Source organism: Opisthocomus hoazin, chromosome 2, assembly GCF_030867145.1.
Source record: "Opisthocomus hoazin isolate bOpiHoa1 chromosome 2, bOpiHoa1.hap1, whole genome shotgun sequence".
Classification (NCBI taxonomy): domain Eukaryota; kingdom Metazoa; phylum Chordata; class Aves; order Opisthocomiformes; family Opisthocomidae; genus Opisthocomus; species Opisthocomus hoazin.
Genome location: NC_134415.1, coordinates 53,038,037 through 53,054,095, shown reverse-complemented (window position 1 = coordinate 53,054,095; position 16,059 = coordinate 53,038,037). Strand labels below are relative to the sequence as shown.

The following is a 16,059-nucleotide window of genomic DNA, read 5'->3' as shown; positions in this document are numbered from 1 at the left end:
GCCAAGCATATAATTTAGCAATATGTACTGCTTCTGAAGGGATTTACCATTTGGTGATGGATGAGTTAAGTGGCAATTACTTGTAATTCCACTGAGGACTTTCTTGAAACGGGAAAGATTTTTTTGTCCTCATTTCATTAGGAATGTAGTGCTTAATTAAACAGTATTTACTTAGCTGGAATTTTAGAAGATGAATTTTACTGTTCTGTTTTCTCCAGGACGTCCCCCTGGACCAGAAATGGAGTATTGCACAGACAGAGAGTCCTATTCCCTTGCATCAGGGCTAGCCTTAGGCATGGTTTGCCTAGGGGTAAGTGCCACTCTTCATTTCAACTGCTATTAGTAGAAGAATCATTATATATTGAGGTGGGGTAAAAAGAGCTGTGTCATCCTTCACTCCCAACTGCCTTTGGCCAAAAGCATTTTTTTATTATATGGGAAGGCACTTCCGTAATATTTCTTCTCCTCTTCATTCCTTAGCACGGCAGTAATTTAATAGGCATGTCGGACCTCAATGTTCCAGAGCAGCTTTACCAGTATATGGTTGGGGGTCACAGGCGATTCCAAGCAGGAATGCACAGGGAGAAGCACAAGTCTCCCAGTTATCAAATCAAGGTACGTGTGGATGATTTTTGGTCATTTAAGCTAAAAATAGCAATAGTTAGAAGTCTGAGACGTGTGTGTGTCTCTGCACCAAGTGACTTTGAGTGTGTATACACATCGCTACAGGCTGTTTCCTTCCTAGTCAACTGCTCTGAAAGTATGCATTGTGTTTTCACAGGAGGGAGACACCATAAATGTGGATGTTACTTGTCCGGGTGCCACACTTGCACTTGCTATGATCTACCTAAAGACTAATAACAGGTATTAACCTTGCAGTTGCTCAGACATTTTGCAGTAACTTGTGATAGCAGTTTAAACTGCTGTAATGTTGGCTCTGCTTTGTGTGGCTTACTCAGTTTTGTGTGTTGCTGAAATAAGACCTTGAAACCCCGTGCCTTTACTGTGCTCTGCAGATCCATTGCTGACTGGCTTCAAGCACCAGATACCATGTATTTGCTGGACTTTGTAAAACCGGAGTTCCTTTTATTGAGGGTAATATTTTCTTTTGTTTCATCTCTCAGTCTACTGAGTTCCGTGCCCCCCCCCCCATCAATCCAGTCCACATGCCTAACATGCAGAATCCTTTAGATAGCTGGCAACCCTGTTGCTTGTCAGCTGAACTCATACCTTCAAACAATTTCTGCTTGTAGTAAGGCAGCTTGCTCGTCATGCAGTGGTAAAGACAGAATTTAGTGAGAAATATTTGAATGATACATTTTATGTAGAACGTTAAAAGTTTAGGTAATTTTTTATAGCTTTTCGCAGATTAATTTCACAGATAAAAAATAAGTTAGACCTCAGTGTCTGTAATAAGTACATAGTGAATTTTCATCGCAGTTTACCTGCTAAAGATACAGACCTTGCAAGGATTTATTCTGTGGTTCCTTTTGCTGCAGCAGAATTTGCATCTCTTAAAACAAAAGCTGTTTTGTGATTTCTGATATGAAGGCTGAGAAACAGTGAAGAAGCTGCTAGTGGGTAGCTGGATTGTCTGTGTTTCTGGATGCATTTAGTGCATTAAAAAAATGCCATTGTTGTGTGTGTTGGGTTGTTTTTTCTTCATTATGTTTTGGCTTTCTCACTTTTTTAGACCTTGGCTCGGTGCCTGATTTTGTGGGATGACATCTTGCCCAGTTCCAAGTGGGTTAATAGCAACGTACCTCAAGTAGGTATTTGCACTTAATGTGTTTACTTCCCAATTTTACATCTCGCTGGATTGTTCTGCCTGTGAACATTTCCTTAGTCACACAAGGTGCATAAGAAAATGTATGTTAATTGTGTTCACATGAAGGGATGACGGTTACATTGGATTCCTGGAGAAGTGGGGACTCCCATCCCATCACACTAGAAAGGAGAGAGTTGAGGAGGGATGCAACTGTTCAAGACAGAAAATGGTGCCAGAGAGAGAAGGGGATTAAACTTCTCTCCACATTGACCAAGCAAGAAGCCGAGTGCAAAATTGCTACAAGGAGGTTTCAGTTGAGCGCTAGGAATAGCTTTTCAACAGTGAGATCAGTGATATTCCAAGATATGTTGTATGGAATTTTTAAGACCAATTTAGATAAGCATCTGTCAGAAATACAGGATGCTGATGGTCTCTGTGGCCTCTTGAGATCTCATCTTGTTCTGTTTTCTCTCATATTTGAGTACATACAGTAACATCGTGCTTCTGACACACTCTTACCATTATATTAGAAATCTGTAAGAGACCAGATCCAGGAGCACTGGAAGGTATCCCTTTTGGATCAGAAGTACAATGGAACAATAGCATATGGAAAAAAAATAAACCAAAAGCAACAAACAGCTTTTATATGCCTGTGAAGCAGACCTGTTTTGTATCACTTATGAACCCTTGATGCCCAAAGTTAAATGATCGGTTTCCCTTGAATTAATTTTTTTTTCTCTCATGCTTTTTGTAGATCATAAGAGAGAACAGTATATCTCTTCATGCAACAGAGCTGCCTTCATCTGAAGACCTGAGTTTAGAAACACTGGCGTAAGTAACATGTAAAGATTCTTCTCCTGAAACATGCATCTGAACTCTATAAAGACATACCAGTATGCAAAAAAAAAACCACTCGATATTTAGGGAATTTTATTCTCCATTTCCTGTAAAGGATAAATCTGTCTTTTTAATTTTCCCTTTTTTTAATTATAAAGGAGTTGGTGATGCGTATTCAGATGAGTAAAAGAGAAACATTTAGTCATTTCCTGTTTATATTGCTTATTAGGCAAGCTCATGTCTACATCATTGCTGGAGCATGTTTGTCACTGGGATTTCGATTTGCTGGTTCAGAAAATCTTGCAGCATTCAAGTGCTTGGTGAGAGGTTTTTATTTTTTCCCTTCAATTTCCATAGAGGTGTAAGTTGTCTTTTGTATGGGTATTTAGTACGCATTTCTTTTCTTTCCAGTACAAATACGCAACAGACTTCCTGAAGTGTTTGTCAGCACCAACAGCTGCAGTAGTAAGTTCTTTCTCCTTTTCTCTCAATGAAAAGGAGGCTTTGTTGTGTAACGTACTTTGATAAACCTCACCAAAACCTTAATGGAAACAAAAACATCCCTTTTATTTTTCCATATTACAGACTATTCACAGAATGTGGCAGGGCTGTGAATCATTTTTGTTAAGGACTTTGCTGGTTCTCCGCTCTCCCTCTTTCTGTGGAATGTGGGTTTTGAAATTTAGGGTGGAAAGCAGCGTCTTAGGACTGACCAGAAGCATCCATTTGACCACAGAAGTGTAATAATGCCTTCCCTATTCTACTTGAAGACAGGTCACTATAATCTCGAAACATGCTTGAGCGTCTTGCTGCTGTCTCTTGCAATGGTGATGGCTGGCTCTGGAAACCTGAAAGTCCTTCAGCTTTGCCGTTTCATGCACAAGAAGACAGGTGGAGAGATGAACTATGGGTTCCACCTGGCTCACCACATGGCTTTGGGGCTTCTCTTTCTGGGAGGAGGAAGGTAACTTGCCATATCCAAAGACAAGTTTTTTCTCCTTTCAATTCTCCTGCAAAAGCTGGAGCAGTGTGCAGTTTACTTGATTTTCTTCCTTTTTTTTTAAAATAACATATGGGTGCATAAATATGTCTTCTATTGCAAATGAAAGTCCTGTTGTCTTCTAGGTACTGTGTTACTTAAGTGCCATAGAAATGTTTCTGGCTTGTGTTTATTTCCTACCACTACGTGTTTGTTTTGGCTGCTGTAGGAACACATTTGTAAATTCCTTGCCTGTAGTTGCTACTGTCCTTCCCTTCCCTGGGGCACCAAAATATTTTGAACACCTGTGGTAGTGGCTAGTGTTTGTTAGCATGGAAACTAGTAGATAATGTTTTTTCTACAGGTATTCGCTAAGCACTTCAAATTCTTCAATTGCTGCTCTGCTCTGTGCTCTCTACCCTCACTTCCCTGTTCACAGCACGGACAATCGGTAAGGGTTTACTAGGGTTCGTGTTTCCTTAAGCTAAATCATCTTCTTAGAAAAGAGGTTATCTAGAGGCAAATGATCTCGAATTTTTACCTAGGTGCTCTGTAAATAGATTTTTGGAGGTTTTCCAAAAAAAAAAAAAGTGGAAAAGAGAAGAAATAAGTGAAGATATAAGATGATAGTAGTGATTTTTGATCAGTGAGGAAATGCAAGCAGGTTTCCTGAGGTTCTGCACTGTGCTCCTCTGACATGACTGTTGCAGTTTGCTCGGCTGAAAAGTTTTCATGCAAGATCTGTCCGTTAATGACTCTTAATCAGTTTTGGTTACTACTCGTTAAGTCCTCTTCTTGTAGCTAGCCCATACATGTTAAAAAAAAACAAAACAAAACAAAAAAGCCCTACTACATTACTACAGATTTCTCTTTGGTTTAATCAACAACTATGTTTTGTTATTGACCTGTGTATAGTTTGGTATTTGGGGATTGTTCCCTGCCTGGACCGCACAGTGCTGAACTCCTCATTCCCGCACACAGGTACCACCTTCAGGCTTTGCGTCACTTGTACGTGCTGGCGGCAGAACCAAGGCTCTTAACACCTGTTGATGTGGATTCAAACACCCCTTGTTACGCACTGATAGAGGTTACCTACAAGGTAATGTGTCTGGGAAGCAGTAAGGAGCAAGGTCTTTGAGAAGGTGTGGGAGACAACTGAAGACTCTGATGTACCAAAGGCACGCTATTTTCATTGTTGTGGCCAGCAGCCTTGGGTTTGTTTTCAGGTTGTGGTGGAGACGAGCCAGGTTCTACGCAAATAATTGAAGAGTTGTGCTCAGCCCACTCACACCTTACAAGTGCTTTGATCTCACCTTGAGAGCAGACTACAGGACAAGTAAAAGGCACCACAAAATATTCAAACAGTCAAGTGTGTAATGACTGACCCGGGGTCATAGTTCTCCGCTTTCTGAAAGGGGAAGGACTTTCAAAGCTGCAGCGGTGGTTGGTACCATCTGTGGTTTTAAAAGCCTTCTAATTCTGCTGAAACAGTCAACTTAATGTTTCTCTGTGGTGCTTGCATTATGTGTCTTTTGAGGAAGAGTCGTTTCTGCAGGATTTATGTTATACAGGCTCACGTGAGACAGGTGATGCTCATGAAAGTGGTAAAGAAAGGGTTACTGGGATTTCAGGGGAGAAGTGATGCGACCTGGATCCCTTGCGGTTTTGGCAAAGAGTTCTGCATGTTCATAATATAGTTTATTTATCAAACCTTCAGGTATCAGTTGAAGTGTGCCTGACTTGCACAATGTTATGTGTTGATCCGTCCATGGGAAATACACCTTTAATTTAGGCTTACATTTCCTGACATTAAAGGCAATGCTAAGTCATGTATTTACTCAGAACTCAGGAACAGAAACTGACTGGCCTCTGCCAGTGGAGTTGTTATGTATGAGATGCACATTTTCTTTCTTTTCACACGAAAATGAACTTTACTAATACGCTAATGCTGGTGGCATTTTGAAGGGCACGCAGTGGTATGCAGAAGCCACCGAGGAACTGATGGCACCCACACTTCTTCCAGAGCTTCACTTACTGAAGCAGGTAAAGGAAGTCCCCATTTTAATGAGGAATTTAATCACCCGTTTTTTGTCACAAACAGCACAAAAAGAGAGACTTGATGACTTTTCTTTGATTCCCTGTCCAACTTTGGCCAGACTCTGGACAACACTGTCCTATGGCAATGGCTACGAAGACAATTCTGTCACTATGGAGCACATATGCTAAATAATGCCACACGGTCTTGATCATAACGCTTTTAAGATCTGGTGTAACAGGGAGTTCCCTGCACCAGAAAGCTTCACTGTAGGAGAGACAAAGCTAGATGCTCTTCCTTCTGAGTTTTCGGGGTGGGTAGCACTAAAAAGGGCACATGCCCTTGTAAGGGCCCAGAAAGAATTGTAGGCTTATGTAGAAGACTCTTAATTTTATGATTCTGGTTATATCTAGTAATAAAAATGCTTACATTGACAGATCAGAGTGAAGGGACCACGGTACTGGGAATTATCAATAGATTTAAGCAAGGGAACGAATCATCTAAAGTGAGTATTCTTTGTAATGCTTAACTGAATAATGACCTTGTAGTAACATTTTTTTTTTTATTATTTTTTTAAAACCTCCTGTACTTGTAACACCTACAGTTTGGAAAGAAGTCTGATTTTGATCAGTTCACTGTTGTGCATTTGACAGTACTTTAGGGTGAAGAAAGAAACTGCGTAGTTGGTTTCACCTATTGATGTGAATAATTCATACAAAAACAGGGCAGGGGAAAACCTGATAGTAAAAACCGCAGATATTGGCAGCGGGATTGAGCAGTACCAGAAACCATCTTAAACTCATGGTTTTAGTTTAGTTTTGAGTTGATGTGATGTCATGTTTCCCAGACTGTTGATACAGTAGTTAGCTAACTGTTACTGTTTTGTGAAATAGTATTTTTCTCATGTTACATAAAGTATACAAAGTACTGCTTACTGCATTCCGGTAAGATTTCTGTTTTTCACAGTTGCCCGACGGAGAGTTAAAATGCAGTATCTGTGGGTAAAATCATTCTCATCTTTGCGCGTAACAGCCTACAGTGTAGCTTGCCGCTGTGAGTAGTGTGGAAGCAGCCAGCTGCATGTTTCATCAATGACATGGTTTTTCTAGTTACTTCGACTGCCACGATTCAGATTAAATTAGGCACCACAATGCAGCATCTGTTGGTCCATGCCTTTAAGAATAACAAACGGGACGGAGGCAGACTGCAGAGTCCTCCAGATCAGGAGGCACGTGCTGGTTCATCTCCTGCACCAGCACTGGCAGAAGCCAGCTTTGTCCTTGTGGGTTGAGCCTTTGCCACACTTGAGGACTTGTTTGTCCAAAAGAGCCTTCCTGTGCTGCTGCAGCAGAAACCGGTGTGGGTGACTAAGGAACTTGCTCCAGATGCGTTGAATCTGTAAGCTCTCATGTCACAATGCTGACCATATTGTCTTGTCCCCAGCCTTTTAAAATGGTGGGGACCTAGGTGGCAGTGTTTTGGAGATGAATGCACGTGTGAGAAATAATTTTCCCCTCTTACTTACTACATGTGAATTGCTGCTGTATTGTTATGCTAAGCAGTTAGTTTCAATATAGATACCTTAGTTATTTTAAAGATGCACAGTGCCTACAGTTAATGGCGCAACTCATACTCTAAGTCAGATAAACATGCAGCTGCTTTGCAGTAGTGTAACTTTGAACTGCTGCACACTTCTGTTTGTAGGCTTGGTCAGGAATAGTGGGGTTTTGTTGTTTGTTTTTTTTTTTTTGTATGTGGAGAAAGGACTATCACAGCATGCCTTTAAAGCTGTGGATACCAACCTGCATGGTTTTCCTTGGTGCTGGGTGCTCATCCTAAAAGAGTCTAACAAGAACCTGCAGTGGCTTCAGGAGGTTATTCCTGTATCAGTAGGGCTCATCCCTTTTTTTTGGTGCTATATTGCCTGTCTTCACATCACCATTTGATAGCAGACTGTCCTGAAGATAGCAAGATTTCTGTGTATGTGCAAGTGGGGCAGGGTTTAAATAATCAGGGCAAAGCCTAACCGGGGATATTATCGCATATGAGCTATTGGAGTTCACATTTCCTTTACAGGTCTGCCTCATTGTATATATGTATCAATTTAAAGTAAGCACTGTTGTTATTTCAGATCAATTCTTTCAAAGGGTGGTGTCTTGTATGTGAAGCTGAGAGCTGGGCAGCTCTCCTACAAGGAGGACCCGATGGGCTGGCGCAGTCTCTTAGCACAGACTGTTACTCATCGAAACTCTGAAGCTCGGTTGTTCAAGGTATCGCTCCCACACGGGTTTCCTGGCAGGAATGCTGCCTCTAGAAAGGCCGAGGGAAGCACAGCAGATCGTGCTGTGTTACTTGTTTCCAGCGGCCAGCTCTGCCACATGGTTCCGAGTACTGAAGTTGCTTGCTTCACTTGAGGGAAAGGAAGTCTGGTGGCTTTCATAAGGGCATGTGATGAGCTTAAGCTAAGAGCAGCTTATCTGAACGTACGTTTGTCGTGGGCAGGCAGAAGCGTTGGACAAGTTTTGACCATGATGTGCTTTATGTAGGTTACCGTCTTCTCACTTGTGTGCTGGCAAAGGAGGGGTTGGGTATAAATTGCTATTATGTTTGTGCAATAAAACCAAAAAGTTCATATGAAGAGTGTGTTTTTAATCTGTTTTTTAGCCAGAAGCAATTTCAGCTTTCACTTCTGATCCTGCTCTGTTTTCATTTGCTGATTATTTCTGCAAGCCAGCTGTGAACATGGGCCAGGTATGATGCCTAGATATAGCATTGTTTCTTGCTTGCATGGATAAAAGGTGGGAAAATCCTACGTTAAACTGAGGAACAGAATTCAGTCCTTCAAGTAGTGGGAACAGGGAATATTCTAAGGGATGTTTTGTAATACAAAGGTGTAAAACAGGGTTGGCCCTATAGTTCGTGTTGGTTTTGTTGACTTGTTTTCCCGTTGGTTACATCGCAGTTGCTGCTAGTTGTCTACACCAGTTATATTCGTTGCAGAATGTGTTTAACAAATACTGAGAGCCCTGTTCAGTGTCCTGAAGCATTTAAGTGAAGTCACTGCAAAAGGGTTAGGGTGTTTTGCACTGTGTCTCTCTGCATGAAATGACTTGAGGGAGTGAAATACAGCAGTGTTATGCCTAGTTTTAATAAGCCCAAGAATGAGAGCGAGCCGTGTAGCATTTCTAGATATCGCTGATTTATGTAATGTCAATGCGTGAGTTTACTTTAATAGAAGGAAATGTGAGCACTGGAAGAACCTGAAATAGATTTTATCTAGGATGTGTGCTTTGTTAAACAGGCGTTTTTTATCAGAAACAGGAAATCCTGGATCTTTTCTCTTCAATTCTTTATGAATGTGTTACCCAAGAAAATCCAGAGATGCTGCCGACATACATAGCAATAGACCAGGTGGAGTAAACACTTTTTTCTTTTTTAAAGCTACGCTTAGACATAAGAGTATGTTTGTTGCGTGTGGTATTTGCAGATGACAGAAAGAATAATGGGAGACATGTTAGCGAGAGCTTACAGGGGGATAGCAGAGATTTTAAAAGCAAATTGGAGAATAATCTAAGTTAATGAAAAATGAAATTACACCAGAAACATTAGCTGGCAGTTTTTCTCAGTAGATGTTCAGGAGGGCAGCCCTTGGCAAGGGGGTCTTTAGGATTCATTTACCTCATGTTTATGACAGCAATGTATCTTTCCTCCTCCGGTTCCCATTCTCACAGTCACTTTGTATTTCCCCTCTGCTAGGCTGTGAGGAGATTAGAAAGAAGAGAAATGTCGGAGACATTTGAGCTGTGGCAGATAAAACTGGTGTTAGAATTTTTTAGTTCCAGAAGTCACCAGGAGAGGATGAGCAGGAATCCAAACCGGGGACTCTTCATGAACTCTGAATTTCTGCCTGTGATGAAGTGCACTATTGATAACACCTTGGATCAGTGGCTTCAAGGTATGGAGAAGATAACCTTTTAATCCTACAGCTGTGGTCGGAATTCAGCGTTCTTGCCTGCTTGCTGATCCAGGTTGACTTTTGCCTCAGAAGTACTGAAAAATGATAACTGAAGGGAAGGCACTTGCATGTTAGCAGGAAATGGCTTGTTTTCAGTTTAGTGCGTTTGGTGTGAAACATTCACTGAAGAATTATGTTTGACCGTATCGGTGGGAAGCTTAGTTGACATGGAAGGTTATGTTTGCCAGGGAAATTACTTACCTAATATTACACGGGGAGAATTTTCTAGGAGCAAAAACAAGGGGTGACCACAGCAGAGAACAGGGCGGAGGGTGGCCACAGTGGAATGAAGGCAGCTTGCAAAAAAAACACTATAGCCTGCTCTGTGGGGAGATGGAGACTCTTTTCAGTGGGCTTTTTCTGTGGAAATACTGTTGTCTTGACTTTGTTTCCTCACGCAAATGCTCTGTAATTTCATCAGTGTCTTGTGTATTACAGCTGGAGGGGATGTCTCTCTACATTCCTACCTCAGCGTGCAGCCCACGGAGGAATCCCAACTGAGCATGCTGGCTTGCTTCCTTATTTACCACTCTGTCCCGACGCCGGGTCAGCTGGCAGCTGGAGGCTTGGAAGGTAAGACGGGAGTGCCAGACAGCACTCTAAAATTGCATGGACACACGCTCCTTGGTTTCACCTGGCATACTAAAAGGAGTATATCCTGTACACTATGTGACAGCGTGCGTCTCCTCTGAAAGCTGTTCCATTGACTTTTATTCTTTGTTAATTGTCCCAAGTGTGGACAGAATAGGTAGAAACTTTATGCAGGGCTAAAGAAGCCAGAATTAGACTATATATTAAAAAAGTCTTGGCTTTTTCCTGACCTGCAGATGTTCTCGCAGGCAGCAGGACCAGATAGGACAAGCTGTGACGGGAAAACGTTCTTTCTGTTGGGCTAGCCATATCCTGAATGTCCTTATATCTCTTTTCTATAAGCACCTAGTCAGAGCTATCACCTGCTCTTTTAGGTTTCCAGTGGTAATCTGATTTGGGATCCGGGGAAATTCTGGGCCACTTCACTTTGCTCTTGTCCTCCATCAGCCCAGCTTGGGGATATACCAGTCCTCCTCTGCTTGCCTAAGGTTTCTCAGGTTGCAAAAGAAATAGTGGGATTTTGATTTGGGGGACTCTGTGGATTGCTTTAGGGGTGTGACATGAAGGTTACCCCTTCAGTGGTGAGAGGAATCTGCTGCTGAAGGCTTCACAGAGGCCACGGGCCCCAGCCTGAGAGTCCTGTGCAGGCAACGGTGCCCTGACCTTACAGGCTAATGTGTCTCAGCTTCCGTTTTCCAGTCAGGTGCCTGGGTGTCTGTTGAGGTCAAAAGACCTTTGTGGAAATCCTGGTTATCTGTCTCCTCTCTACCTGTTACACACCTTTGTTCTAGGATTTCCTACCACATTAACCAAATTTGGGATTTCTTAAAATTCTAATATAAAAATTTACTTTTTAACCAGCGTTGCCACAAAACGAATAGCAGTGAGCACATCCCTAGAGATATGCCCTGAATTCTGGCCCGTTCCCCTCCCTCTATTGACAGTTCTTTTATCGGGCAAGCGTTACACCAGTACATGCTCATTTTCTTTCTTTCTTTAATCTCTTTAGGAAGCATGAACTTCTCTGATCTGCTTTTGAAGTTCAAGCAGTTGAATATGCCAGTTCGTGCGTTGCTAAGGCTCGCTCCTCTGTTGCTTAGAAATCCACAGTCCATGGTGCTATAGGTCTGCAGCGTTTGTTCTGCGTGTGGTTACTGAATGACAGAGCCAGCTGTGTGTTGTTTCATGCTTTTCAAAAACATACAGGTAAAACTGTACTTGATTTTGTAACTTGTCAAACAGCATCAACTTCAAACTTGTCCCCGGATGTGGCAACTATGACCAAGAGTTATTTATAAATTGTTACAATGAATAAAACCAAAATTGTTAAAGTGAGCTAATAATAAATGTACTTTTATAACTAAGGATTGTTTGCAAATATGTCTTTTTGTGGTGAATTCTGAAAGGACCTTGGCTGGGAACCATAGAACTTCCTTGGTTTTACGACGTCTTTGCTTGTGACGTATCTTAATCTGCTTTCGTGAGGTCCTGTAGATTGTAGGAGAGAGGCAGCCCAGACCATGCCAAAGTTGCTTTTCCTCTGGAGTCGCAGGCTGGAACAGAAAGGAAGCCACCAGCCATGCCACTCGCATCGCACCAAGTGTGCTTTTGAAGAACTGCCATGATTTTTGTCTCGTGGGATTGATTTTTTTGGTGTGTGTGTTTCATAAAGGCTACTGTATATCTCTCCATAAGCTTACGTACTCTGTAAGTATAAATTGCTCTGCTCCGACTCATCCGCAACATACTACTGCACTGTTTACATCTTTTTTTTCTTTTTTTCTTTTCTCATCTTTGTACTGCAATTAGTCAGTGGCTGCTGAGAAAACACCTGCCTCCACTACGTTACGTTATGTCTGGGCAAGAACTGAAACCACTTACAGACAATTTAAATAATTGGGCATTCGTTTGTGTTTCCTTCATCTCTGCTACGATGCCTTATGTATTTCCCTAGAGCACTGAACTTGGAGCGTGGCTGGTTCCATATTTGTTCTGGGCAAGCCAGGCACTTAATTTTTCGTAAAACAGGTGGAGTTACTCCAATAAAAGCAGCCAGAGGTTGAATGATTACTACTAGAAAATCAGCCAGAGCCAAGCCGTTGGACTCTGCTTATTCTGAAGTTTCAAATTTGGTCTTATTCCGTGGGACTTGTGGTGATCCTTGTCCCCTTTTCTTCCAAACCCTCAGGCAGGAGAGCCAGAGGATTTTAGGGAGGGCACAAATGGATAGAGGAAGAGAAGAGGGATTGTGAAGAAAGCAGAAGTAAAAAAGCTTACCATCCTTCTAACTGTTATTAAAAAGGATATGTTTGACGTGTATTAACCAAGGTTTTCAGTGCCTTAATATGTCCTGAAGGAAGGACCTGAGCATCAACCGTGTGGAGCCCACAACAAATCCCACCCCGCTTCCCTTTTTTTAAGCTGTTCAGAAGCTGATCAGATTTCCACACGGGAAGTCAGTGTTTTGTTTCAGGAGGTGAAGTCTTTAACCAGCAGGATGGACAAAGAGCTCACAGGAGCTGCTTTGGAGCCACAGCTTGGACACCGGCCACCTGAGCTATGCTGTTTGTGGGTTGCACAGCTGCCCGCGTTGGCGAGGGGAAGCGAGCGGCTGGGTTTTCTCTGCATGCGGGAGCTGCAGCGAGTGACCTGGGAGCGATGGTCCCCTGCATCCTGCTGCTGCCTCCGGGTCAGGACAGGGGCTGCAAAAAAAGCATGAGCCCCACACAACACCCGGGTGGGTGGAGCAGTGAGGGGAAGAGGAAATCAGATGTGTCCTGAGGGAAGGTCCTGCGCAGGGTGCACAGGGTTTGCATTTGAAATTTTGGAAAGGAGAGGTCGAGCACCTTGCAGTGCCTCTCTTGACAGCTGGAACCCACAGATAGTGGGATTTAGGTGTTTGGGGTTTTTTTAAACAAAAAACACAACTACTCCCACCTTCTTTGTAATGCAAATTAAATAAAACCATTAACAAGCACGGAAACCCCCACTGCTGCCAGTGGAAGCCATGAGGTCCTGAGACAGCGGTTTGGGCCGGGCTCGGGGGCGTGCGTGCCTCCTCCCTTGGTGCAGCTTGGGGAAGTTGTTTCTTCCTTCAAAGCTGGGGAAACGTGAAGCATTAAATACTCACTTCCCAAAACGAGTTAAACTGTCCTTTCCCCAGCTCTCCACCCCTGATTTTTCGAAGGAGGAATGTTTTTTAGCCTCCTAAAGCCTCTACCGCGAGCACAGAACGAATTGCCCGGGTTTAGGTAGCTCTGTTACTATTTTTGCCCTGTGTGTGCTGCAGGAGGACAAGAGCAACCAGCACGAATGCTGGATGTTGAGTGAAAAGCTGAGAAACCCCAACTGGAGCAGTGCTTATGCGTCTCGCGCTCCTGCTGGATAAAAGAAGTTGTGTCCTCCTTCAGAGGAGGTTCGGACAACAGTCCAGTGCACGAGGCCCGTGGTCCTGGCTCCAGCATGGGCCTGATGCTGCCTGGTGGCTTGGCAAGCTGGAAGGTGGAGATGCATTTGACCGCAAACAAAACGAAAAAGCAAGCAGGCTCTAAGCAAGCTCCTGCAAGGAGCTGCGAAGCGCAGCCTCCCTGGGGCTGGAGGAAGCACCTCCCCGTGCAGCTGAGGTTGGGGTGCTCCCGGGTCCAGCCCGATGCCGGAGGCACAGCGTGCCCAGGGCCCGGCTCAGCCACCTGGGCAGCGCCCTGCCCGCCGTTGCTTCAGCCTGAGGGGTAGGAAGGAGCGCGTGTGGGTGCGCGTGTGCGAGCCTCTCGAGCTGCGTGAAGTCAAGAGCCGAGAGGCTTCCTGTTTCCTTTTTAAGGTTTAACAGAATTTGAAAGCAGCCGCCACCGCGACCTGGACCAATGATCTGGGCAGAGCGGCGGGGGAGTTTCGGCTCGGGGTGCTTGGCGCCCGTTACGAATGCCAGCCTCGCTCTCCGGCCCCACGTGGAGCCCCCCGCATTCCCTCCGGCCCCGGGGGGCTGCCTCGGCCCCGGGCTCCCCCGGCCTGTCAGGGTAAGGTGCTATTTGCTGCTGCGGGTGACGCTTCGCGAGCGGTTTACAACACTGGTTACTTTAGCTGTTGGCTGTGAGTTGCGAAAAATATATACACGCAACAGATCTTGCAGTGCCTAACGGCTCCTCGCGCTGCTGTGCGGTGCTTCGGCCGCGCGCTCTGCCTGCGGCGCGGGGTGAAGGTTTTAAATCGCGCCTGTTTGAGCTGCGAGGGGTGTCTGCTGGTCGGGTTTCGGGCTTTGCCTCATCCCCCTGCGGGTCCCTGGGCACCTTGGAGCATGCGCTGCCCCCGGGCAGGGGGAACTCTGCCTGGGGAGCCCTGGCTGCTGTGTGGTGCTGGGAGGACTTTGGGGGTGCCGTGGGAGGTGCGGGGGGCAAGGCAGGGGCAGTCTCAGCACACGGGGACCTCCGCTCTGCTTGGCTAAGGGGGTTTCCCTGCACCCCCTCTGCCTCTCCCGGCACATCGAGGCCTCCCCCAGGTCCCTCACAGGCTCCTGCTTGCCCCTGCCACAGGCAGGTGAGCCCCCCGCTGCCAAGGGACCCCGTCCAGCCCCCTGGCAAGTCCCCAGCTGGGGGGTCCTTGGGGCTGCCCAGAGACCTGCTCCGGTGGCAGTGGGGACCCAAGCTGCTCGGCCCCTTGGGGATCTTTGCAGAGGGCGGCAGCTCCACTCAGGAATGGCACAGAGACGGGGGGGAGACAGGACATGGAGCGTCTCGGCCACCCACAAACAGCACCCCTGGGGGTCCTCCTCCCACACCGGGGTCCTGTGCCCGGGTATCTGCCGGCGGCAGCTCCCAGCGGGAGGCTGGCACAGCCGGGGCCAGAGGCTGGGCTTCTCTGGCGTCATGCCTCGGTACCCAGAGTGCTTAGTCACCTTTCTGGGGTTTTATTTTTATGCCACGCTCTCAAGCTGTTTGCATGCTCTCCCTCGGTCTTTGGGCAAGGAAAGGCAGCAGCGAGGTGTCCTCCTGCCACTCCCAGGGTCCCACCATGCAGGACTTGCCATGGGAAGCGAACGCATGCATCCAGCGCATCCCAAACCACAGGGTAGCTTTGCGGTCTGCTCAGGTTTCCCTATGGCTGTCCTTGGAACCAAGGGGCTCTGTCAGAGGTTTGGCAGCCCGAGGGATGCCCGCGGGAGCCCAGGGTCCCCCCTCCACCCCTTCCCTTCCTCAGCTTTCGGCCTCAGGGACATCCTGTGGCAGCGCGCTCCCCCTCCAGCCCCACGCAGAGACTGTTTCCTTTCCTTGTCATTATTTTTTTGCTTTTAATCTCAATTGGTGGGTGCCCTCGGAGGTCCCCACTGTGGCCATGGGGAGAGCACGGCTTCCCCATCCCATCCCACAGACCACGATGCCGGCTCAGCCTCCCCGTGCGTCACCCCGGGGCTTTGCCAGCAGCACTGGGCACAGAGGTCTGTGGTGCGGTGGCCTTATGGCCGCTGGAGCGTGGCGCCTGTTCAAAACCGGGCCTGCCCCATCGCTGCCGAGTTCCCTTTTTCAGCTGGGACGCGCAGTGTTTTGGCAACAGTGACCTCTGTCGGCACCGCCGCGGGGCCCAGTGCCACCAGCTTGGCCCCCCACCATCACCCAGCTGCAGCCCACCCGTCCATCACCCCCCTGTTGCCTGCCGCCTCGCTCCCTCTTCCCATCTTCAACACAAACAGGGAAATTATTCGGTTCGCGGGGGCAAATCCTGCCCTCCAAGCATCGCCTCCAGCCCCACCTGCTGCATAATCGCATGGCAAAGCCCTTGCAGCCGGTGTTTCGGTAAGCACGCATGCTGGGAGGCAGCTGCCAGCCCCGCTCAGAACCGGAGAA

The 16,059-nt window shown here is 46.0% G+C and overlaps 1 protein-coding gene across 2 annotated transcripts in view; it reads left to right on the top strand.

Annotated features, from left to right (window-relative positions):
* The window catches only part of ANAPC1 (anaphase promoting complex subunit 1), a 33,911-nt gene extending 22,327 nt beyond the window's left edge, over positions 1-11,584 (top strand). For both annotated transcript variants that reach the window (XM_075413661.1, XM_075413660.1), the window contains exons 29-47: positions 219-310; positions 481-615; positions 782-864; positions 1,017-1,095; positions 1,694-1,768; positions 2,523-2,599; positions 2,835-2,925; positions 3,017-3,070; positions 3,376-3,569; positions 3,949-4,035; positions 4,566-4,683; positions 5,550-5,627; positions 6,057-6,124; positions 7,751-7,889; positions 8,284-8,370; positions 8,935-9,030; positions 9,376-9,574; positions 10,073-10,207; positions 11,235-11,584. In XM_075413661.1, coding sequence (XP_075269776.1) covers positions 219-310; positions 481-615; positions 782-864; positions 1,017-1,095; positions 1,694-1,768; positions 2,523-2,599; positions 2,835-2,925; positions 3,017-3,070; positions 3,376-3,569; positions 3,949-4,035; positions 4,566-4,683; positions 5,550-5,627; positions 6,057-6,124; positions 7,751-7,889; positions 8,284-8,370; positions 8,935-9,030; positions 9,376-9,574; positions 10,073-10,207; positions 11,235-11,350 — 2,003 coding nt within the window. In that variant the 3' untranslated portion in view covers positions 11,351-11,584. The remainder of the gene's footprint in view (positions 1-218; positions 311-480; positions 616-781; positions 865-1,016; positions 1,096-1,693; positions 1,769-2,522; positions 2,600-2,834; positions 2,926-3,016; positions 3,071-3,375; positions 3,570-3,948; positions 4,036-4,565; positions 4,684-5,549; positions 5,628-6,056; positions 6,125-7,750; positions 7,890-8,283; positions 8,371-8,934; positions 9,031-9,375; positions 9,575-10,072; positions 10,208-11,234) is intronic.
* The last annotated feature ends 4,475 nt before the right edge of the window (positions 11,585-16,059 follow it).